This window comes from Nipponia nippon, unplaced genomic scaffold (genome assembly GCF_047370975.1).
Source record: "Nipponia nippon isolate SJK-2023a ecotype South Korea unplaced genomic scaffold, ASM4737097v1 scaffold_3, whole genome shotgun sequence".
NCBI classification, from domain to species: Eukaryota; Metazoa; Chordata; class Aves; order Pelecaniformes; family Threskiornithidae; genus Nipponia; species Nipponia nippon.
In genome coordinates this window covers 189,506-212,119 of record NW_028262347.1, presented here as the reverse complement: position 1 = coordinate 212,119, position 22,614 = coordinate 189,506, and the positions used below count along the sequence as shown (strand labels likewise).

At 49.0% G+C, this 22,614-nt stretch overlaps 2 protein-coding genes across 9 annotated transcripts; both read left to right on the top strand.

Annotated features, from left to right (window-relative positions):
* Positions 1-38: 38 nt before the first annotated feature.
* On the top strand, positions 39-11,193 carry NME6 (NME/NM23 nucleoside diphosphate kinase 6). 8 transcript variants are annotated; one of them, XM_087767138.1, is made up of 6 exons: positions 39-182; positions 301-403; positions 561-600; positions 1,053-1,213; positions 1,483-1,660; positions 3,183-4,267. In XM_087767138.1, the coding sequence occupies exons 1-5, from the start codon at positions 93-95 to the stop codon at positions 1,647-1,649; spliced, it is 561 nt and encodes a 186-aa protein (XP_087623264.1). In that variant the 5' UTR covers positions 39-92; the 3' UTR covers positions 1,650-1,660; positions 3,183-4,267. The 8 variants fall into 8 exon arrangements, 3 of the variants coding, with proteins under 3 accessions (XP_087623264.1, XP_087623263.1, XP_087623262.1); XR_015706765.1 differs by lacking the exon at positions 561-600 and adding an exon at positions 9,488-11,193 and having other exon boundaries at positions 39-403; positions 3,183-3,295; XR_015706766.1 differs by lacking the exon at positions 561-600 and adding an exon at positions 4,401-6,136 and having other exon boundaries at positions 39-403; positions 3,183-3,295.
* Positions 11,194-19,544: 8,351 nt separating this feature from the next.
* LOC104019911 (olfactory receptor 5V1) lies at positions 19,545-21,500 on the top strand. Its single transcript, XM_009473257.2, has one exon. It carries the CDS (start codon positions 20,531-20,533, stop codon positions 21,476-21,478), a length of 948 nt encoding a protein of 315 aa, XP_009471532.2. The 5' UTR covers positions 19,545-20,530; the 3' UTR covers positions 21,479-21,500.
* Positions 21,501-22,614: the final 1,114 nt, after the last annotated feature.

The following is a 22,614-nucleotide window of genomic DNA, read 5'->3' as shown; positions in this document are numbered from 1 at the left end:
CCCGCCCTTCTCCGCCTCGGCGGTGCCTCCCGCGCGCCACCGCCCGCCCCGTCGCCGTCGGCAGCGCGGCGCCGCCGCGCGAGGCGGGCGCCATGGCGGCCGCGGGGCGCTGCGGGCGGCCGCTGCAGCTGACGCTGGCGCTGCTGAAGCCGGACGCCGTGGCCCACCCGCTGGTGCTAGAGGTGAGGGTGGGCGGGCCGGGCCGCCCCGCCCCGGCCCGGTCTGGTCTGGTCTGTCGGTCCGGCCCGGGGCGTCCTGGCGGTGCGCGGCGGCCGCCCAGCGCTGTGCCTCTGCCCGCAGGCCGTGCACGAAACCATCCTCAGCAACCGGTTCCTCATCGTGCGCGCCAAGGAGCTGCGCTGCGGACGGGAGGAGAGCCGCCGCTTCTACCGGGAGCACGCGGGTAGGCGGGCCGCGGCTCCGGGCGGGCGAGGCCGCCGCCGCCAGGAGCGGGCGGGCGGGCGCTGCGGGCGGGCGGGCTGGGCCGCCGGACGGGGCCGGGGCCGGGGCCGGGGCCGGCCGAGCGGGGCTGTGTGACTCGGGCCGCCTTTCTCCCGCAGGGCGGTTCTTCTACCAGCGGCTGGTGGAGTTCATGGCCAGGTAGGGGCCGTGCCCGCCGCCGGGCCGTGCGGGGCGCGGGGAGGGAGTCGCTTGGCTTTGCAGGTGGACTCTTGTCTTGCCTGAACGGTGCTTCTGCATCCGGAGGGGTCCGCCTCGGCGCGGGATGCGTCTCCTCAGGAGCTGGTGCTTGTGGTGTGCCGAGGGGGAAGGCTCTGGGCTCGGGGATGGAGGGATGTCAGGAACCACCTCCGCTGTGACAACAGCGGTACTTGGTGGGGTGGCATCCCCAGGGCTTGTGGGTACCATCACCTAGGAGGAGGTCACTCATGCAGGCGCTCTGCGTCACGGTGGGTCTGTATCCCCTCCCAGAGAGCACTGCATGGCAGTTGCACTTCTTTGCTCCTTTGCACTTGCTGTATTGATAAGAATGAAGGAGCTATGCCCTTTTGTAACCTTATCTACTTTCTGCTCTTCCCTGGTGCTTTTCTCAGTGGCCCCATGTGGGCTTATATCTTGGCCCATGAGAACGCTGTCTCCTTCTGGAGGTCCCTGATGGGACCCACCAAAGTATTCCGAGCCCGAAACAGCGTCCCAGACTCCATCCGAGGAGCTTATGGCCTCACTGACACCAGGAATACCACTCATGGCTCAGGTAGACCTGTCCTTCTTGGCTGAGTGTTGGGCAAAGACTGGAGCTCAGGGAGGTGTGAATGACGGTATTTTGTCTGCCTTTGCTTGCTTTCCGTTCTGGGAGTCAAAGTTAATGATTTGCTCACTTCTGCAGACTCCACTCACACCTGTCCTGGTGCGACTGAGCCTGGTGCTTTTCTTTACAGCTTCTGCCCTTCCTTTCAGAACATAGCACATATTTGCGGTGCCAGACTAGCATCTCTCATCTTCTTTTCCTCTGTTTTCTAACAGATTCGCCAGCATCAGCCAGCAGAGAAATTGCCTTTTTCTTCCCAGAGTTCAATGAACAGCTCTGGTACCAGCAGGAGGAGCCACGTCTGCGCTGTGGGCAGGTGTATTACAATGCAGAGGAGCGTGTCCACTGTGTGTTCAGGGATGAAGAAACAGAGCTGACCTGAGTTACCTGGGGGTATGGTTTGCTGAGCTGGAAGTAGCTGCTAGGCAAACGGTTTGGGTCAGCCCCATAGCAAGACATAGAGCCATGGCATCTTTTATGGGGCGTGGGGGAGGGAAGGACCTAATGCACATTATGTTGTGCTACCTGGGATTATGTTATTCATGCAGCATACAGGTGCTGGGGCGTTCTAGGAAAAACTTCTGAAGTAGCAGTACTCCAACTTGATATAGAGGTCTAGCCATGCAGTTCACTGGTCCCTCGTGTTTATTCGAATGTGAGCAGTACCAGTGAGTTCATCAAAGGGCTAGGTGGAAAGGGGGTTGCTAGTTCCAGTTAGGATATGATTGGTTTTGCTGATAGTAGGCCTGAGATTCTTAATATTTGCTCTGTTCCCACAGTTTCTTAAGGAGAAAAGAGGGGGAAAAGAATATGAAAAAATGCAGTGGTAAGCAGGGCAGTATTAACTCTTCTGTTCTTGCTTTCCTGGATCCAAGCTGAGAAACATGGTTGTCTTCAGTTTCGTATCATGATTAGTATCTTAAGCATCTGGTGGAGGACGCAGTTAGAAGCCATTCTCAAGAGGAAAGCAGCATATCCTATTGGTTCAGTTTGGTCTGGGCTGACAAGCCTGCCACGAAGTTCATGGGGAAGTTGCAGAAGGGTGTGGAGTAGTCCAGTGCCTGTGAAGGATCTTCTCTTTTGTGCTTTTAGGTTGCCTGGGGCATGAGATCAGTAGTTCTGGTGAAACCTGGTAGTGGCTATTAGAGCTATGGATTTCTTGAATGCATAATAAAAGGCCAGAGAAGTTAATTTGAATGCTGGTACACAGAGGCTGTAGAATTTCTGCCAAGAGCTCTTTACATTAAGCCTTGTAACAAAATGCCTAGTGGCAACTCAAAGACTTCATTGCCTATGGAGTTACTGGGCATTGAAGCACTGAGTTCCATATCCTTTGTAAATGTTATGGACAAAGTCATTTAATTATCCAGATAATCGATGAAATTATTATAGGGTGGTGCATGAGGACTTGATTTTGAGGTACAATGCAGGGTTCGGACATGCTTATTTATGTTTTCCTCTTTGATGCATTTTGAGATCTGTTCCTGTATGAGTTTTTAATCCATTTAAACTGTCCCCCTAATAGCTTCTTACAATGCTGGTTTGTTTGGTTTTTTTTTTTTAATTAAGGTGCCATGTTGTACTGAGTGAATTTCTTTTGGATAATTTCAAATGCGCTGTATTGTTTCTCCCTTTTCTGAAGTTACGCGTGACTAGCAGCATCGATGATACTAGTCACTAAAGCTGTTGACTGAGCTGTTGATTGAGTCCCAAATTTACTAGTGCATTATTGTGTCAACAAGGCAAGTTACTCTTTGACTAGTTTAAGACAACTATGTGAAACGTTGGACATTTGATTGAAAAATGTTTAATTGTAGGAAGTGCTGTTGTAGAGCTTCCTTGATGAAATACATCAACATTTTTGTTCCTTCCTTACTGTTACATGAGATTAAATGCAGTCATTATTTTGTTCCAGGTACAGATCAAAAGGATCTGCGGAATATTTCTGCATTTTTGCATTGCTGCTTTTCTTTTCACCAGCAGTATCCAATGGTGGATCTGCTCACGATTGAGTATGCATTTATACAGGTCTGAAATCTTACTGTCCTTTATGCTGCTGTTAATTGATATTTTATTGATTCCCTGAGTTTCTCTTAAGTTATGTGTGCGTTTTCTCGTAACTAGTAACCCTTACTATTTTTTTCACCGTTCTTCTTTATATTGTGCTTTCTTTTTTGGATTAATGTTTAGGATGTCATTAAATGATAATTCCTAGCTTACTCTTCTCATTTTAAATGTTTATTTTTTTCTAGTCACTTGCAATTATTACCTTTGGGGAAACTGACCCTTTTAAAATTTCAGGTACAAATAACGCTGGCTTAGTGGCATAGTGTTTTCACAGAATAATTAGCAGATCGCAATCACCATTACTTAGATAGCTGTCAGTTGTTATGTCCATATGAACATTTATTTGGTCCACCAAGATTGTACCTGAGTAGAGGTTGTCAAAACTGTGCAGTCCCATTTCCTTAGACAGAGTGTTTATTTTGCAAATCTAAAGATGTTCTGCGAACTTTATCAGGAGATCTAATATTGAAATATTTGATGTTAGATGCAGGAGATATTGTCAAAAATTATTTTTATTATCAAAGGAAGCCTCTGGATTTATGAGATGACAGCAGATGCTCTTTGTTTTGAGGACTCTTATGAAAGTCTTTTTTTTTTTTTTTTCTTTTTTTCCCCATCCTTGTAAGTGCTCAAGAAATGTTTAACTTCTCTGGTGACACTTAGCATCTGTTTTGTACACCTCCTGGTGCCTCTCAGTCCTGTGGTGAATCACCTTTGATTTTGTCATTTCCAATGGCTTTAATTTAAAACAATTCCTTGTATGCTTTTGCTTTTTTTTTTTTTTTTTTTTTTTTTTACACCTGAGTCAAACCATTCTTAAGAAATCTTGGTCATGCCTAGCATATGCTATTTCTTCTCTTTCATAAAGATTTTCAGTTCCTTTATTTGAGCTCGAAGCATTATGTTGTAAAATAATAAAGGCAAGTTATCAAACTGCTGGTTTAGCTTAAGTTTGTAATGTCTGATGCTGCAACAATCTCATGCACAGTAGACATTTGTATTTTGGTTGTTTCCTCTTCTTACTAATGCTTAAATGCCTTCTGCTTGTTGTCTATTCACACAGAAGCATGGTACCTGAATATTAGACTGAAGGACGATGAACCATACAGTTTCTGCTTTCTAGAGGAAGTGCTCCAGTATTTCACAGAAGCACTACAGTCTTGTTAACATAATTTATCCCACCAGCTGCTTAGCTACCAGACCTCTCCTTGCGCTCAGGAGATGGGACAGATTTTTGAAGAATTTCTCTGGAAAAGATAAACATTTTAAATTTAAGTACTCAGCTTCAACAGTAGCTTGCATAACTGACTACTTTTTCTCCCCCCCCCCCCCCCCCTTTGTATGAAAATACAGAAGCCAGGTTTTGTTTATCTGGAATATTTTGGAAGGAAGGGGACCAAATAAAGAGGAAATCTGGCTAATAAAAGTACTAGATAGTCAGCGGGGAACCTAATGTGAAGGTGTTTGAATGAAAGGGTAGTTCATGTCCTGGGCATGTTAGTGATTGGGATCAGGATCTGATGAAGACAGACAGAAACTGTTTCTGCCTGGAACCTACCAGGGCTTGGAGCTAATGGAAAGCTTTGGGCTCAGTTCATAGTAAGACGAGATATTAATGGGCTGTGATGCAAGTACAGACAGACGGTGAAGTATGGCAGTGTCTCCTGGCATTATCCTTTTCCATTACTAGGAATGGAGCTGGATATGACTTTCGATGGCAAATTGGACCTCCTGCAAAAGAGACTTGCTTTAGAGCCAGTCCTGTGACACAGGTGATAAAAATGTCTCAGCAATCATCTGTCTCAGGATTTTGCTGCCAGAAGACGTATACCACCTTGTGGAGGGCGGCATTTACAAACAGCAGGTGAAGGGCAGCCGTGGCAGCTGCCGTTTGCTGCAATCACCTCAGGTTTCATGTAGCTGTTGTGTGCTGGAGGTGTCTCAGATACAACAGCAGACCCTGGAGAATCTTTGCACCAGCAGCTTCTTAGTGGCGTATTTCTCTCCAGGAGATACATCCATAGTCACAGGGTTCATATAAGAAATAGCATGACCAGCAATGCAGTCTAAGGGTTCATTTACTATTGTTTTGAATCTGCTGGTACTGTCCACCTCTGCAACCTCCCGTGGCAGCCAATTTCAAAAGTCCATTGCCTGCAGCATTAAAAAAAAAAGTGCTTATTTTTGTCTGTTTTAATCTGGGGCATCTGCCACCTGTCTGGGCAACCCGTTCCTGATTTGGGGAACAGCAGTTCTGTGTTCATCATAACCACTGCCTTTGTGGTTTACTTACTTTGGTCAAACTCCACCTCTAGCCTTCAAGCACTAATTCAGATGTTCGTATACCCCAAGAACATGGGCTCACTGTGATACAAGTTTAGTTCAGACTCAGACAAGATGTTACTGCCTTTTACTGTGTGATTCGAACTTCCACGAGGTCCCATTCTCAAACTCTTCCCCAAGCCCTGCTTCTCCGCCTCCTTTTTCCTTCCCAGGTAAGGAAAATGGTAGAGAGTTGAGAAAAACTGGTAGATAGATGTAGGAATCTTTGTTGTCTCCAGGCCCTGAAGTCTTTTTTGCCTGTATGTTCACAAGCAACGCTGGAATATAAATTGCTAGGATTCTTCCATTGCAGACCAGGTACATCACTGGGCGACTCCTCAGGTACATGATGGTAGTGGCAGCTTTCACTTTGGAGATAGTGAGTCTGTTCCCACCAGAACTTTATAATGCTCAGTGAATATAATGACACCAAACTGAGTCCACTGGACACCCAGCTGACACCAGGCTTGAGGGAGGATCGGATGCCATCCAGAGGGACCTTGACAGGCCTGAGAAGTGGGTCCATGTGAACCTCGTGAGGTTCAACAAGGCCAAGTGCAAGGTCCGGCATCTGGGTCGGGGCAATTCCCAGTATCAATACAGAATGGGGGATGAAGGGATTGAGAGCAGCCCTGTGTAGAAGGACTTAGGGACACTGGTGGATGAAAAGCTGGATGTGAGCCAGCAATGTGTACTTGCAGCCCAGAAAGCCTGGGCTGCGTAACAAGAAGCATGGCCAGCAGGTTGAGGGAGGCAATTCTGCCCCTCTGCTCTGCTCTGGTGAGACCCCACCTGAAGCGCTGCATCCAGCTCTGGGATCCCCAGTACAAGAAAGACAAGGACCTGTTAGAGCGGGTCAGAGGAGGCCATGAAAATGGTCGAGAGGGCTGGAATGCCCCTGCTATGGAGAGAGACAGAGAGTTGGGGTTGTTCAGCCTGGAGAAGAGAAGGTTCTGGGGAGGCCTTATTGCAGGCTTTGAATATATTGCAGAATCATAGGTCATCTAGTCCAACCCCTCTGCAATGAGCAGGGACATCTTCAACTAGATCAGGTTGCTCAGAGCCCCATCCAGCCTGGCCTTGAATGTTTCAAGGGGTGGGGCATCTACAACCTGTCTGGGGAACCTGTTCCAGTGTTTCACCACCCTCATTGTAAAAACATTTCTTCCTTGTATCTAGTCTGAATCTCCCCTCTTTTAGTTTAAAACCATTCCCCCTTGTCCTATCGCAACAGGCTCTACTAAAAAAGTCTTTCTCCATCTTTCTTATAAGCCCCCTTTAAGTATTGAAAGGCCGCAATAAGGGTCTTCCTGGAGCCTGCTCCTCCAGGCTGAACAACCCCAAGTCTCTCAGCCTTTCTTCATAGGAGAGGTGTTCCATCCTTCTGATCATTTTTGTGGGCCTCCTCTGGACCCTCTCCAACAGGTCCATGTCTTTCCTGACCTGAGGACCCCAGAGCCGGATGCAGTGCTCCAGGTGGGGCCTCACAAGAGCAGAGTGGAGGGGCAGAATCCCCTCCCTTGACCTGCTGGTCACGCTTCTTGTTATGCAGGCCAGGATCAATTGGCTTTCTGGGCTGCAAGTACACGTTGCTGGCTCATGTCCAGCTTTTCATCCCCCAATATCCCCACACCCTTCTCTGCAGAGCTGCTCTCAGTCCCTTCATCCCCCAGCCTGTATTGATACTGGGGGTTGCCCCGACCCAGGTGCAGGACCCTGCACTTGGCCTTGTTGAACCTCATGAGATTCACGTAGGCCCACTTCTTCAGCTTGTTCAGGCATCCCATCCCTCAGACGTCAGTGTGGTGTGAACTGCGCCACTCAGCTTGGTGTCATCTGCAAACTTGCTGAGGGTGCACTCAATCCCACTGTCTATGTCATTGATGAAGGTATTAAACAGTACTGGTCCCAGTATGGACCCCTGAGGGACACGACTCATCACTGATCTCCATCTGGACATTGACCACTACTCTGTGGATATGACCATCCATCCAATTCCTTATCCACCTAACAGTCCATCCATCAAATCCATCTCTCTCTAATCTAGAGCGAAGGGGGGACCATGTGAATGGCCTTACAGAAGTCCAGATAGATGACATCCATAGCTCTTGTCCACTGGGGTAGTCACTCCATCATAGAAGGCCACTATGTTGGTCAGGCAAGACTCACCCTTGGTGAAGCCATGCTGGCTGTGTCGAATCACCTCCCTGTCCTCCATGTGCCTTAGCATAGCTTCTAGGAGGATCTGTTCCATGATCTTCCCAGGCACAGAGGTGAGTCTGACAGGTCGGTAGTTCCCAGGATCCTCCTTTCTACTCTTTTTAACAATGGGTGCAATGTTTCCTTTTTTCCGGTCACTGGGGACTTCACTTGACTACTATGAGTTTTCAAATATCATGGAGAGTGGCTTGGCAACTACATCAGCCAGAATATATAAAGGGGGCTTATAAGAAAGACAGAGAAAGACTTTTTACCAGGGCCTGTAGTGACAGGAGAAGGGGCAACGGTTTTAAACTGAAAGAGGGTAGGTTTAGATTGGACATAAGGAAGAAATGTTTTACGCTGAGGATGGTAAGACACTGGCACAGGCTGCCCGGAGAAGCTGGGGATGCCCCATCCCTGGCAGTGTTCAAGGCCAGGTTGGATGGGGCTTTGAGCAACCTGGGCTGGTGAAAGGTGTCTCTGCGCTTGGCAGGGTGATTGGACTAAATGATCCTTAAAGGTCCCTTCCAACCCAAACCATTCTGTGATTCTATAAAAAAATCATTCCAACTCTGACTTTCATCCTGCACTAAGCACGGAGGTAGCTGGGCTAGCTCAAAGCCCGGCATCCCAGTACACTGCAGCAGGCATGGTTGCTGCAGGGATTCTCACCTGCTGACAGGACCCAGACTCCCCACTGACAGAGGAGTACACCAGGACAGAGACTGAAAAAGTGCAGTGAGCACAGAACTGCTTGCAGATCATCCTCCCATCTGTTTTCTCTGCAGACTGTTTTCCAGGTCTTTTTGGGCCTGCAGTCACAACTTGTGTTACGGCAGAGTGCCACCCATGTACATTACAGCGCAGTGTCACCAACTGTCTGTCGTCTCTTTATGTGAAATGTTGCAGGGGGGGCTCAGGTCCAGTGGTGAGTTTCTGTAACAGAACCTGTTAAAAGTGTATAAATAAGAATTTATTTTCCTAGAGGCATGTGCCAGAACACAAATGAAGCATCCAGTGTGGAAACATACCTAGTAGTTGCCACCTTGCACCATGGTTAGTCTCTATTTCTTATAGGACGCCTTTTCTTTGAAAAAAAATCCCCAATGTCTTGGGATTTTTATCCTAGGCATAGGGACCCCTTTTTCTTTTCTGCAGTTAGAAGGGAATGAACCTATTCTGCCACTTCTTTTGTTCAAAATTAATGGAGCTGTTGTATTCCTCTCTCATCTCTGATCAGAGGAATTATGTTTGTAGGTCCACATACGGAAGGAGAACTGAATCCTGTCAACTTTATTTCATGTTTATTTGACAGTTTTCATATGCCCTTGTGGGTTCCTGTCCCTCCACAAGATTCACTTCTACTACCTGACGTGTCTTCAGTAAAACAGTCAGGAGGGGTCAAAAGGCAACTGAACATGAGGAATGATGAAGTAAGGGACTGAGACCACACTGCAGAGACTTGCACGTATCCCAGCGCCACTTGACTCCCTCACTGTGGCAGCAATTGGACATCTGTTGTCACCCCAGCCTTCTGATACCTCGCGTCATCTCACTCCAGCATGTAATAACTTGGTTTCTTAGCTATTTGCTCTGGATTTCATCATTTTTCTGTTATTTTACTGACAGGTTTGAAGAATGTATGGACTGGTGAGATGCCTGTTCCTTCACAGAAGACACATGGATATGTCCAGTCCACAACTTGGTGCAATTCTGGCAGTCTAACTGATGGCGGGTACTGTAGAAAGGCTTACTGAGGACGTGGTTGTTACCCTCACAATCTAAGACTGCACTTTGTTCATACCTTGGTACTTTCAGGACTGAGACGGATTGAATCTCTTTGGCACACAGTCTTCCCTGAACAGTATTACTTCTATTTTGCCTGTGATTTTATTCTATGGCTTCTTTCTCAGGTACTTCTGTCTTTACTAGGTCCTTGTCTTTACAATGTGAAAACAACAGGCCTGGTATAAGACCAAAGCCATGAATTCTTTGGCATCTTATAACTTCCTTCTATTTAGCACTGTAAAGTAAGATGCATCTTTATAAGGAACACAAGTGGTTCATGCAGTTAGATCTGAAGAGACAAATCCTGTCTTTATTGTAATCGGCATTTTACTTCTCCATAGTCCTGGAAAGAGCTGGACACCAGCTGCTGAAAAAAGGATAGATCAAATGCAGAAAGGGAAACACTAAATAGCAGTAGATCCCCTGAGGTGCTAAAGCACTGTTAAATTATTTACCTTTTTCTCCTTTTAATACTCCAACAACTTTGTGTTTTTGTCTAGAGTGTGAACGTTTCAAAGATGGGAAGTCTATATAGGACAAGGACATTCTTTCTCCATGTCTCATTCTGCTGCTTCTACATTATGATGCAATTGATTACGGCAGATGTAAACAGCTTCACAGTTATTGCATGAGTGACTGCCTCAAACTTTTAATAGCCCACTTTGTGCCTTGTTTACAAGTCTCACAAAAACATGCTATGTAAGGAAGTGAAGTGCTCTAGGCTTTTAGTAATTGGCACTGAAACCCTAGTGGCATTTTCTCTGTGGAGAGAAGCCTGTGGGGAATGGGCACCAAGCGGACAAACTGGAAACAAGAAAACTTCTCTCTCAAACTTCAGCCTTCTATTTAAAGCATCTTGTTTGACGTGCACTAATTGGCCCCTGGGGCAGACTTGGTGCCCAAGCCTGGGCGAGGCCTGGGTGAGAAGCCTTGGAGGGGTGGCTCAGTGCAGCAGGAGGATGGAGCTGGCCACAGGAGGAGGGAGGAACGGAGATGGGGCAGCAGGTGCCATAGCTGCCCAGGAAGCACCAGGTAGCAATCATTAGGCAAAAGTGCTGCTCAGTGGTGACAGGAAAGACTTTCCCTATCGCTTTCTGGATACACCTTGGCCAGGAAGAAACAGTGACCCTGGGGCTGGTGCCAGGACACCACTTTCCATTTTCCAGGACTCTGTGTAGGTGTTAGACCTGCCCCATACCCCACAATGCAGGGATGGTACCACAGGGTAACAAGTCACTTTACATTGCGTGATCATGGTGTTTGAGTTTGTGCATGCTCTTAGCCCATCACAAACACAAGTAAATCAGGTCAGCTTTGGCCAGTTTTATAGTTGGATCATATAGGTGCAACCCTCATTGCCTTTTTTTCTAAAATATGAACACAAGCGGTCAATTAAACTGAATAAAATCTTGAGACAATGCAATTTTCTTCAGCCAAAAAAATCTCCTTGTCAGCTGTTAGGAAAAAAAAGTCAGGCAGTAATCCATTACCACTCTCACAAGATGCAGCGCGAGGCTTTTGTCCTATCTTGGGTACGCCAAACTGGCAATGCCAAATTTTGCTTATTCTTGTGTCTTGCCTGGTCCAGATAACAGGCAACTCCAGCAACTTACCTGCAAAAAAAAAAATTTCCCAGAAGAAACTCTTTCCTTGAGGAAATCAAGGGGAAAAAACCCTGAAATATTTTCTTACAAAACCTGATGAGAATTTCATTCCAGAGATCAGACTTGTGCTGGTGGAAAGGAGCCTCTGGTTCAAGCCTCGCTCAGAGCAGGACCCCTTAGCACAGGTTGCTCAGGGCTGTGGCCAGGTGAGTGCTGAGTACCTCCAAAGACAGAGTCCATGGCCTCTCAGGACTTTGATCCAGTGCCTGAAGGATTTTTCCCTGACATCCAGTGAGGATGTCTCCTGTCACAGCTTGTGCCTCTTGCCTCTTCTCGTCACCATGCAACTATGAGAAGAGTCTGTATCCATCATCTCTCCCACTCCCAGTAGGCAGCTGCAGACCACAGTAAGGTCTCTCTTTCGCCTTCTCCTCTCCGAACTGAACAAGGCAGCCTCAGCCTCTCCTTGTATGTCCTGTGCTCCAACCCCAGCCACCTCTATAACCTCCACAGGACCTACTCCAGTATGGCAACGTCTGGGTGGCATGAGGGAGCTGGAAGCTCAGGACACTCGACTGTATTGATGTCATAGTAAAACAGGGTGTTTTACTATAATCGCTGTTAAATAAGTCTGAGTGTTACAACTGTGGTATTTATGAGAAAAAAGTACAGAACATTGCCCATGGAGATTTTTAAAAAGGAATGTTCAGAGGAAAAAGAGACCACACAAGCCCAAGCTACAGTTTGTACTAAAAGTGTTTGAACTACTACATCTGCAGTGGACAGTACGGTTTTAGTACCATCAAAACTGCCTCAGTGACAGTCAAAAATCACTGAGGGAAAAAACAGAGCACAAGCCCATTGCAGCCAGCAGGGAGAAACATGGCCATTAACAAACTACTAAGCTCCTGAGCCAGATATGGCCACAGAAAGCCAGGGCAAATGAGGTTGCACAGCCTGTGCAGAAAATGCAGGAAGAAAAGTGCGTTCAGCTTGCATATGTCAAAGCAAGAGCAACATGAGTGAAAGCAGTGGTGTAAAACTGTCTGGATCATCAGGTTTAGAGAGGTTAGAGGTCATGCTGTATCTGGAGGCCAGTGACAAGTAAAGCATCACAGGGATCTGTCCTGGGACCTGTCCTGTTTGACATCTTCATTAGTGATACGAAAGGGATGAGAGAGTGCACTCTTGTCAAATTTGCGGGTGACATCAAATCAAGGGGACCTGTCAATATGCTCAAGGGCAGGGCTGCCATCCAGAGGGACCTGGACAGACTGGAAGAATGAGCCAGAAGGAACCCCATGAAATTCAACAAGGACAAATGCCAAGTCCTGCACCTGGGAAGGAAGAGCCCCTGGCAACAAGACAGTCTGGGGATGCCTGGCCGGGCAGGCCTGGCCGGGCAGCAGCTCTGCAGAAAAGGCCCTCGGGGCCCTTGGTGGGCAGAAAGCCGGACATGATTGAGCCATGTGCCCTGGCAGCAAAGGTGGCCAACAGCGTCCTGGGCTGTGCGAACAGAACCAGAGAAAGCAGGATGAGGGAAGTAGTTATGGCCCTCTACTGAGTACTTCTGGGATCGTATCCAGGTAGTGCATCCAGTGCTGGATTCCCCGAAACAAGAAATACACCAACAAACTCAGAAGAATTCAGTGGAGACCCACCAAGTTGGTCAGGGCTGGAGCACTTGCACTATGAGCTGAGGGAGCTGGGCTTGTTCAGCCTACAGAAGGAATAGCTGGGGGGGGGGGGGGGGGAGGGGCAAATAGCAGCCTTTCAGTACCTATGGGGAGGTTATCAAAAAAACAATGCCAGGCTCATCACAATGGGGCATGGACAGAGGATGAGAGGCAGCAGGCAACATTCAGACAGGAGGTTTCAAGTTCATAAAATCACAGAATATTCTCCTTTGGAAGGGACCCACAAGGATCATTGAGTCCAACTCTTGATTCCGCACAGAGCAACCTAAAAGTTAAATCATATATATAAGTGTTGTCCAAATGCTTCTTGAACACTGACAGGCTTGGAGCCATGACCATTTCCCTGGGGAGCTTGTTCAAGTGCTTGACCACCCTCTCAGTGAAGAACTTTTCCCTAATATCCAGTCTGAACTTCCTCTGACACAGCTTTAAGCCATTCCCTTGTGTTTTATCACCGGACACCAGAGATAAATGAGCACCTCCCTCTCCACTCCCCTTCATGAGGAAGTTGTAGACAGCAATGAGGTCACCTCAGTCTCCTCTAAGCTGAACAAACCTAGTATCCTCACAAGTCATGCCATCTAGTCCTTTCACCATATTTGTTGCATTCCTTTGGACGCATTCTGATATTTCTGTACCCTTCTTACATTGTGGAGCCCAAAACTGCACACAGTACTTGAGGTACAGTTAACTACAGTGGGACAATCACTTCTTTCAACCAGTTAGCTGTACTATGCCTAATGCACCCCAGGATATGGTTGGCCCTTTTCGCCACTAGGACACATTGTTGACTCATATTGAGCTTACCATCAACCAAAACCCCCAGAGGTTTCAGAGCTGGCAATTCAAGAGGTTTCCTTCCACCTAGATGTAAGGAACAACAGCCACTCTGAGGATCATTAAGTAGTGGAATACGGTCTCAGAGAGACTGTGGGACCTCTGGCCTTAGAGGTTTTCCAGACCTGACTGGATCCAGCTCAGAGCAGCTTTGTCTGACCATGGAGCTGGCTGTGCTTTGGGTAGGGGTTGTATCCAGCAAGCAGATTCCTGTCAGCCTGAACACCATGAATTGCACTGTTTTCCTTGTCTCTGTGTCCAAAGGAAGCATTTGTGCACATGTGGAGACCATTAACAGTGAGCGGGCAGCATTGCGGTAACGAGCTGTGATACAAGCGATGGTGGTTTTTGCTTGAGAAAGAATCCTGGAGCTGGAAGAACATCTCTCTCAAAACAAGCAGGGAAACATGACTTGCAGATCTTCCCAGTTTTACCACAGTACACTTGGTTTTTGGAAAGTGCAACACTTATGCTTGGAGAAGGTAAGGGCCCTGCACCCAGTTAATTTCCACCCAGTCTGATTTCCAGAAGTGCTGAGTACTTACAGGAGCTGGGCTCGATCCTTGTGGTTACACCCCCAAATTTAGGCATTTTGTTTAAAAAACAACTCCCTTAACACTTCACAAATTAATGGAGATTTGATTTCCCACTGGACCCCCAAGGCTAGATTTGATGTGCCTCAGTAGACCAGAGGAGATTCAAACATTGATATTTCTTCTCATAAAGGCTGTCCTGAAGACATTACCACAGAAAATGGACATGGATTACCAGAACTGAACACCAGGTTTCTGGCATCTGGCAAGATTTTTGGTATATTTTAATATTTGTGCCAAGTGTTGATGGTCTCGGCAAAGCCCTATTTCAAATATCAGTGTGGGAGAGGGTTTCTCCATGTGCTGTCAGCATGTGCCTTCATCTAAAACCTGGGAGAGTAGCCAGGTTACACTGGAATGCCATGCCACTGAGTTTCTGTATGAAACAAAGAAATGTTCATCATTGCCACAAGAGAAAGGTGTACTTTTGTAAACTCAAAGCAAATGGCTGTGTCACAAAGTCCTGTTACCATGGTCCTTCTACCCTGTCAGGCCAGCTTCCCTGAAACATGCTCTTAGACATACAGGGTTCATAATTACTGCTATTCATCTTTTGCAACCTCAGACATCCTCTCTGACACAAATTTTCCCCTCGTTGAACTAGTAGTTCCCTATAGTGTCTGTGCTGAATTTCCACACGCTATTCCTTCCCGTGTAGGGTTGTTGCCTATGCTTTCCCTACTTTCCAAATGATGTTACTGCTCAGCTCCTCAACTCTTGAAATTTCAAACACAGAGCTTATTATAGGATCAACTCCTATTGCCTGATCCTCAGGAAACAGAGGTTGAAAAAAGACTGAAATAAAGCAATGGTGTATTCCTGCTGCAGAAGCAATCATGTCTCAGTCTTGATCTCCAGGTTCACTCCCTGTTGCAGTCTTCACATTTCCTGGGTTTCCCGCTTTACATTTCCATAGCACTACGTGGTGAACTCCAGCTAAACCTGCTGTTTCTATCAGGAATGGCTCCAGGCTCAGAGCAGCCAGCATTCGCCCTGTGTAAGTCCATGTAATCCTGCTGCCTAGCTCTTCAAGAACACACAGGACCCTACTTGGTGCCTTAACTAAGTCCCATCAGAGGTGCTGCCAAATCACAGTCCCACCATGGCCATGTTCTCTCCTTAGTCCCCTGGACCACACTCTTCACTCCAGAGAGCCCTGCACAGCCTGGGCCAGGTGGGCATGGCTGTTGTAGATGGTGGGAGCACGGGTGCGGTGCAGATGCCACGCAGTCACCTTATGGCTGTGCTGCCCGCAGGTTTGTTGCTGCAAGTGTGGCCAATGGCCAGCCCTCCTCATTGCTGCCTCTCTGCTGGCATTGGCCAGTGTAGGCACCTCATAGCCCTGCAACAGATAAAATGGGGTCATAAACAAGGACTTAGGGCACAGGGATTGCAGCGCTCAGCCTCCCCAGACAGCCACCCTCCTATGGCCCAGGGTGCCTGGCATGGTCAGGTGTGCTGCAGCCCAGGCACCCCAAGAGCTGCCACAGGGCTGGAGCAGGAGACCATGGCTAGAGAGCTCTGGCTAGTCTGCACTTGGCACAGCCTGCAGCAGAACAGGAGAGCAATGTGGGTCCTGTGCCAGGAGGGCTTTGTCCTGTGGGCTCAGATCCCACTTGTGCAGGCTGATTGGGGGAAATGCTCCTCTGCTCCTTGCTCCTGCCACTGAGCCAGAGCTACCTCTGAAAGCGTCTCCCCCAGGGCCCTTGCAGGGTTAAAAGCCTCTCCGCCGCGCGCAAGCCTCGAGGACACACCTCAAGGATACACGGCCTCGAGGACACACAGGCTTTTCCTCATGCAGGTAAGACAAACTGGGCAGCACCTGGGGACATTGCTAGTTTTTCCGTCTTACCAAGCACTGGATGCCATCCACTGTTTGCTCTTGGACATGGACGTAAGGGAGGGCTGGGAGGGCAGGACTACTGCCCGTGGTGGGGCAGTGCCTCGCTCATGGTGGGACCCTCTCAGGGGTCTCTATCAGCACACTACCTGGTGGGCAAACCCAGTACTGGCACCCAGGGCTCCTGGGTGGTCTGGGCACGCAAGCAGGCTGTGGCTGCTGCTGGTGCCTCAAACAAAACAATCCAGTCCTTTCCAGGAGAAATTAATCCTGTGTTATTGCCAGCTTCCTCGGTCCAGCTATCACCTCAAACTGGGACTGGACTGTACCCAGGGCTCAGGACCTTACCTCCCATGGCTATATGCTCCAGGCTATCTGGTCTGCTCACCTGGCTGCAAATGGGATGTGGTGGCTTGGCGAGGAAAGCCACATCCTCTTTCAGGCTGGCTTCCCTGGGTGGGCACAGAGCACATCTGGCCTCCTGTAGGAGGAAGGGTGATAAATGCACCCCAAAATGCTGGAGCTATGCAGACGTGCACAGTGGCTACATAAGGCACCCTGCTTCAGAGGCTGCACCAGAGCTGAGCTGGGTCTCAGACTACTGAGTGCATCATCATCGCACCGGTCAGGGGTCCCTTCCTTCTCCCAGGGGAATGACAGAAACCAGCTCCCTCCCTAGCACCAATGGCATCAGTGCTCCCTCTCTGCCCCCCCCTCCAGCCTTTCTGGACTGGTCAGCAGTGGGCAAAGGTGTAGCTGCACTGGGAAATACTTCGTAAGTCATTAGTGACCATGAAAAATCGCCTTCAGTGCAAGTGAGAGAGAGAGGAAAGGAGCTGAGGCAAGGTGGAGACTCCTTCAAGTCTCATTCCTGTGCAGTCCAAGGGAGAAAGGGAGATTTTCCTACCTATTTCATTGTGTACAGGATGTCTGAGGACAATGGGTTTAAATCTGGCATTTCTTGTCATGTGGCTGTGTCCACTGACTGCTACATTGCTCCAGACCATGGTGAAAAATTGGGGTCATTCCCCTGCATGACTCCTACAGCTGTACTGTAGCCCTGTATCTCCATGCCTAATCCAGCCTGAATTTATCAGCATGGGGAGAGCATCATCTGCAGCTCTCCAGAACTCATTGTCCCTCCTGCACTGGAACTAACAATTCCCTGCTGCTGCAGATACAATGACTGGCATGTCACTGCTGTGTACCTACATCAAACCAAGGGCTCATCGGCAGCATGCAATGGGCTCACACACCTCTTGCTCACCTGCTCTTATTTCCAAGTGTTGAGCCCCAGTTTGGAGCATAAACAGGTGACTAACCCTTACATGCCTAACCTCCTATTATAAAATCTATTCTTATTTTTATCACTCTGGTTCCTGAGGTCTCCTATTCCTCCTACGTAACAGACAGGTCCCCACCTTCACTGGTGCTGGCTTCACCGTAACTTGTCAGCAGACTCCTGCCTCTGGCTAACAGGTCAGCAGTAAAAGCGCCCAACAAGGTCCTGGACAGAGCCTTCCCCTCTCACACCTACACCATGGAGGCACTTGTGCCCTAACAAAACCACCAACTGCCTTTGCCTTAGCGCTGTGAAAGTTCGCACATAGATAATTTTGAATTTATACAGCTCAACGTGCACATTATGCAGTGTTGCAGACAGGGACAGCTGGAGACAGGAGACGATTCCTAGGGAACGCTGCTGCGGTCTCTCCCAGCTCTCACCCCTCTCAGGCACCTGCTGCTGGCTGCAATGCTGGGCCAAACAAGCTGGGCTATTCTTGCATCAAAACGCACATGGCTTTGGCTGGGGGCTGGCTGGAGGAAGAGCAATGGTCCGAGATTTCCAGAATATTAGGTGATACAGTCCTTATGTACCTGTCCGATGCATGAAAAATTACTAATTAAAAAAACCAACAAACTATTAAAGAATATGTTGATCTGGGAGACTGCTGGAGAGCTCGGCCAGGCAGTGGTTTCTCAGCCTTGTAGCACCCACATCCAAGACGGAGTAACAAGTTTGAATGTCATTATGCTAGGCAAAGAATTAGTCATTTGACTGAAAGTTTTCCTCTCAATATTAAAATTAAAAAAAAAAAAAAGTTGAAGAACTGGAGAGTAAAAGAGAAATCAGTCAGAATTTAACTTAGCTCTTCTACTTAGCAAACACCGATACTGATCACAGCGTGCAAGTAGAAGCAAAAAGAAAATACTAATAGAATAGGGGCTCCTTAATCTGGAAGAGAAAGACTTGAAAATTATGAATGAGACAGAGCTGACATTTGAGCAATTCCAACAGGAAAAAAAGCACACAATTTTTAACAGTGCTTTGACAGTTTCTTGCCATTAGTAGCTATAAGAAAAAAACTCCCAATAGAAGCAGTGAATTCTCCATTGCTCAGCCTTTTAAAAGCATGACTGAATGTAGATACATGCTTTGGACAGAGAAATTAAAAACAGATTAATGGGTGTACAGCAAGGGTACCAACCTGAAATGTATCTGTGTTGTTTAATCTCGTAAAGGGACATGACAATTGACCTCAGTTGCTAAAAACACATCCATAAAGAGGAAGGAGGGAATGTGGGAATGCTTTCTTCCTTTTTTTGGGGGGGGTCATATTCACTTTGGCCTTATATAATGGCAGTGGGGCCTTACATAGCCATCAGGTGACAACTTTAATGTTTAGTAAATGGAGAATGACATGAACTGATAGATTGTCTGGGAACGCTGTTGAAGCCTGACCACAGAAGGTTTGTCGGAGCTATCTGTAAGGAAAAGCTGCTCACAGCCGCCCTGTGCTGAGGCAGGCAGGCCTTGTTTGGAAGCATACAATTTCAAAGTCAGAATAGCAGGGAACTAAATCCTTGAGTTCAGTGATGTGCCATTCTCCCTCGCACCCCTGACGCATCCCAGTGCTGTCAGTGAGAACCTGCCCAGAAGCCAGCACTGGTCCCGCCACAGCTCCTAGCAAACACTTGCTCAGTGATGGCCAGTACACTGCCCAGTTACCTTACTCTCCGATTCAGGACTAGTTTAGAGTGCTAACATCTACTGAGGCAATTGAATGGAGCCAAAGAAAAAGCTGCATAGGGAAAACAGGATTTTACGCACAGCCCCAGGATCACCTGTGGTTCTCCAAGGTGCCCTGTATTGTCATGCAGCCACAGTCTGCCCTGGTGCTTTCCAGCCCTGTTAGCTCCCTTATCGTCGTATGTGTGAGCTTAAGCCTCTCTGGATCCTTTTCCTCACCCAGCCAAGAGTAGCCCCTGGTTACAGACCGGCTGAGTGCAGTGTGTGCCCATGCCGAGTGCTGGCTGGGACAGACCTGCACCCCAAGACAAGGTGACCGCAGGTGGTTTTTAACCTCTCTCAGCCCCATTTTTTTCAGTAGCCTCACAGAGGCTGCTGCTCCAGGCTGCATTTGCATACCAAAGCACCTGGCCTACGTCTGCTGGGCTTCATGGCACTTGCATGGTGGGCAGCAGCAGCACTGACCACAAGCACCACCTTCAACAGCCCTTGGCAGAGGTTTATTAGCAATAACTGCTTCCCCATGCTTTGTCCATCATCTGGACATGGTCATCGTAGCTTCACATGCCAGTAAGCAAAACCCTTGTGTTGAGGTGAAAATTGAAATAGGATGATGGAGGAAAGGTCAGGAGGCCCAGGCCAGTGGAGATCCGTGATGGCTTAAATTCGCCTGTGGCTTGACAAACACCGTGTGGTGAGACACTCTCAGTTGGAACCCATGTTTGTTTAAGTGCTGGTTATCACAGAGCAAAGCACCCCAAAACTGGCAGAGCAGGAGACAGGATAAAGAAAAAAAAATATCTTTTAACTGGCGCAGGGTGATGCCACATCCCCAACCCAGCAGCTGGGGAAGAGCAAGCTTACTGGCTGTGGCATCTAAGGAATGATGTGACCGTGTCCAGGGGGTAGGGAAGCATGTAGTCACCGTAAGTGCAACCAGGAGGAAAAGAGAGACATGCTTGGTATACTCATCAAGACTGGGCTGGCAGGAGACCCCAGGAGGTGTGGGTTAGTCTAGATGCACACTGTTCTTGGTTTCCTCTGTATGAGCCTCTTGCAGTCAGGTATCCAACATTGAACGGCAGCTCTCTGGACTCTCAAATCCTAGTATCCGTGAAATGCCAACATGGGAAGCTTTCAGCCACTATGGAGATAAGACCAAAGCCATCCTACCAGTGAAACCCTTGCCTCATGGGTGGTTGTGCTCCAGTCCCCTGGCTCACAATCACCACCTCCTTCTCACCGTGCTTGTTTCTGCCCACAGACCAACCCAGCTGGCCCCATGGCAGGTGAGAATCAGACTCATGTGACGGAGTTCACGCTCCTGGGCTTTTCTCACAGCCAGCCCTTCCTCTTTGTTCTTTTCCTGGCCATTTACCTGGCCACGCTGCTGGGCAACTCTGCAATACTTGCCCTCATGTCCCTGGATCCCCATCTCCACAGCCCCATGTACTTCTTCCTCAGTCACCTCTCCTGCTTGGACATTTGCTACTCATCAGTGACAGTGCCCAAGATCCTGGCAAATGCCCTGCGCCCGCAAGCGACCATCTCCTACCACGGGTGCCTGGCACAGATATTCTTCCTGATGGGGTGCGCGGGGACCGAGTGTGCGCTCCTGGCTGTCATGGCCTACGACCGTTATGCAGCCATATGCCATCCCCTGCGCTACACCCATGCCATGAGCCGGGGTGTCTGTGTGGCGGCAGTCACCAGCTGCTGGCTCTGGGGGATGCTGGACTCGGCCGTGCACACGCTCCTGGCCTCCAGGCTCTCCTTCTGCGGGGCTGCCCAGCTCCAGCACATCTTCTGTGACGTCCCTCCTCTGCTGAGGGCTGCATGCAGCAACACCCACCCCAGCCAAGTGGCACTCCACGCTGCCAGTGTCTTTGTGGGCCTCAGCCCCTTCCTGTTTGTCATTGTCTCCTACCTCCGCATCCTGGCCACTGTCCTCAGGATACCTGTGGCCACTGGCCGGCACAAGGCCTTCTCCACATGCTCTGCCCACCTGCTTGTCGTCGCCCTGTACTTTGTGACGGCCAACCTGAACTACAACCGGCCCAGCTCCGGCTACTCCCCGGCAGCTGACACACTGGTCTCCGCACTGTACTGCATCATCACCCCCATGCTGAACCCCCTCATCTACAGCCTCCGCAACCAGGAGGTGCGGGGGGCCCTGCGGAAGGCTGTGTGGGGATGGGGCACGCCAGGCTCCCCAGGCAGCAATGCATGAGCAATGCCAGGGCTGCAACAGATTGCTGGTGTGGCACAGTGCAGCATCGCCTGTCTGTGGCAAATCTTTGATCGCAGCAGTGGGCTCAGGGCTCCCTGCCCACGTAGTGGCTGCTTGTGGAACACTGCCATCACTTGTCTGACCCTCAGCACATCACTGATGGCAGAATGGCAAAATCAAGTTGGGAACAAGGCTACAGTTCCAGGATTATGTCTTTATTCTGCAGGTGTCACGTGCTGAGCTCAGCACAGGACCTGTTGCAGCTATGCTGCTGCCAGGGAATGCTGTAAAAGGCAATTTCCTGCAGCACCAGACACGTGCTGGCCCGAGCAAGGCCATGAGGTCTTCCTTGGGGCTGCCCAAGGTGATGTGCCAGGCCCTGCACCGGACAAGGGGCAGTGTCTTGGATTGCAAAATCTGGCCTCTGCAAAGGGGCTGTCACACCATCCTCCTTCCACACATGCTTTGGCACCGAGTCTGATGTCTGCTGGGTTTCTCCAGGCTGCCATGAAAACTCTGTAGCATTTTGTACATTACCACAGCTGCCAGCAGTTTAAACAGCCACCCGTTATTCTCAGTGCTTTGGTCAAACAGCAAGTTACCAGCACCGAGCTGTGAGCTGGCATTGCTTAAATCCTCACCAGAAATGCTTGCTTTGCTTTACAGACATAACAAAAAAAAATGCAGTTGTTGTGAGTGGTGTGGCGGTGGACAATAGTGGCTGAGGGCTGGCTGGTGACGTGGGGCAGCCAGCTTCTTTCAGCTGCCACTGCCTCAGCTTAACCTCTTCTTGCAGGGGCTCTGCAACTGGGTCCAAGCTCAAATGATTGCATGGGTGCTGGGGCAATCCCACTGCTGGCCAAATCTGCAGGCAAGTCCACGAGGGCCAGCGGTGTCCAACGCCATGGCAGAAGCCAGGAGCAGCCAGCCACCAGTGCAAGGGTCCGCGTGGGGAGGGAAGCTGGCACAGGCTGCACATGCAGGTGCAAGCCTGCAGCCACAGCAATGTTTCTGCAGCTGTCATAGAGGGGCATGTTGGCTGGAAGGGGTCAAAACATGGCTCATCCATAGCTCAGTTACCAAGAGATACCCAGCAAAATCCAGTCTGTTCCCAAAGAAACCTACTGGAGAGTCAA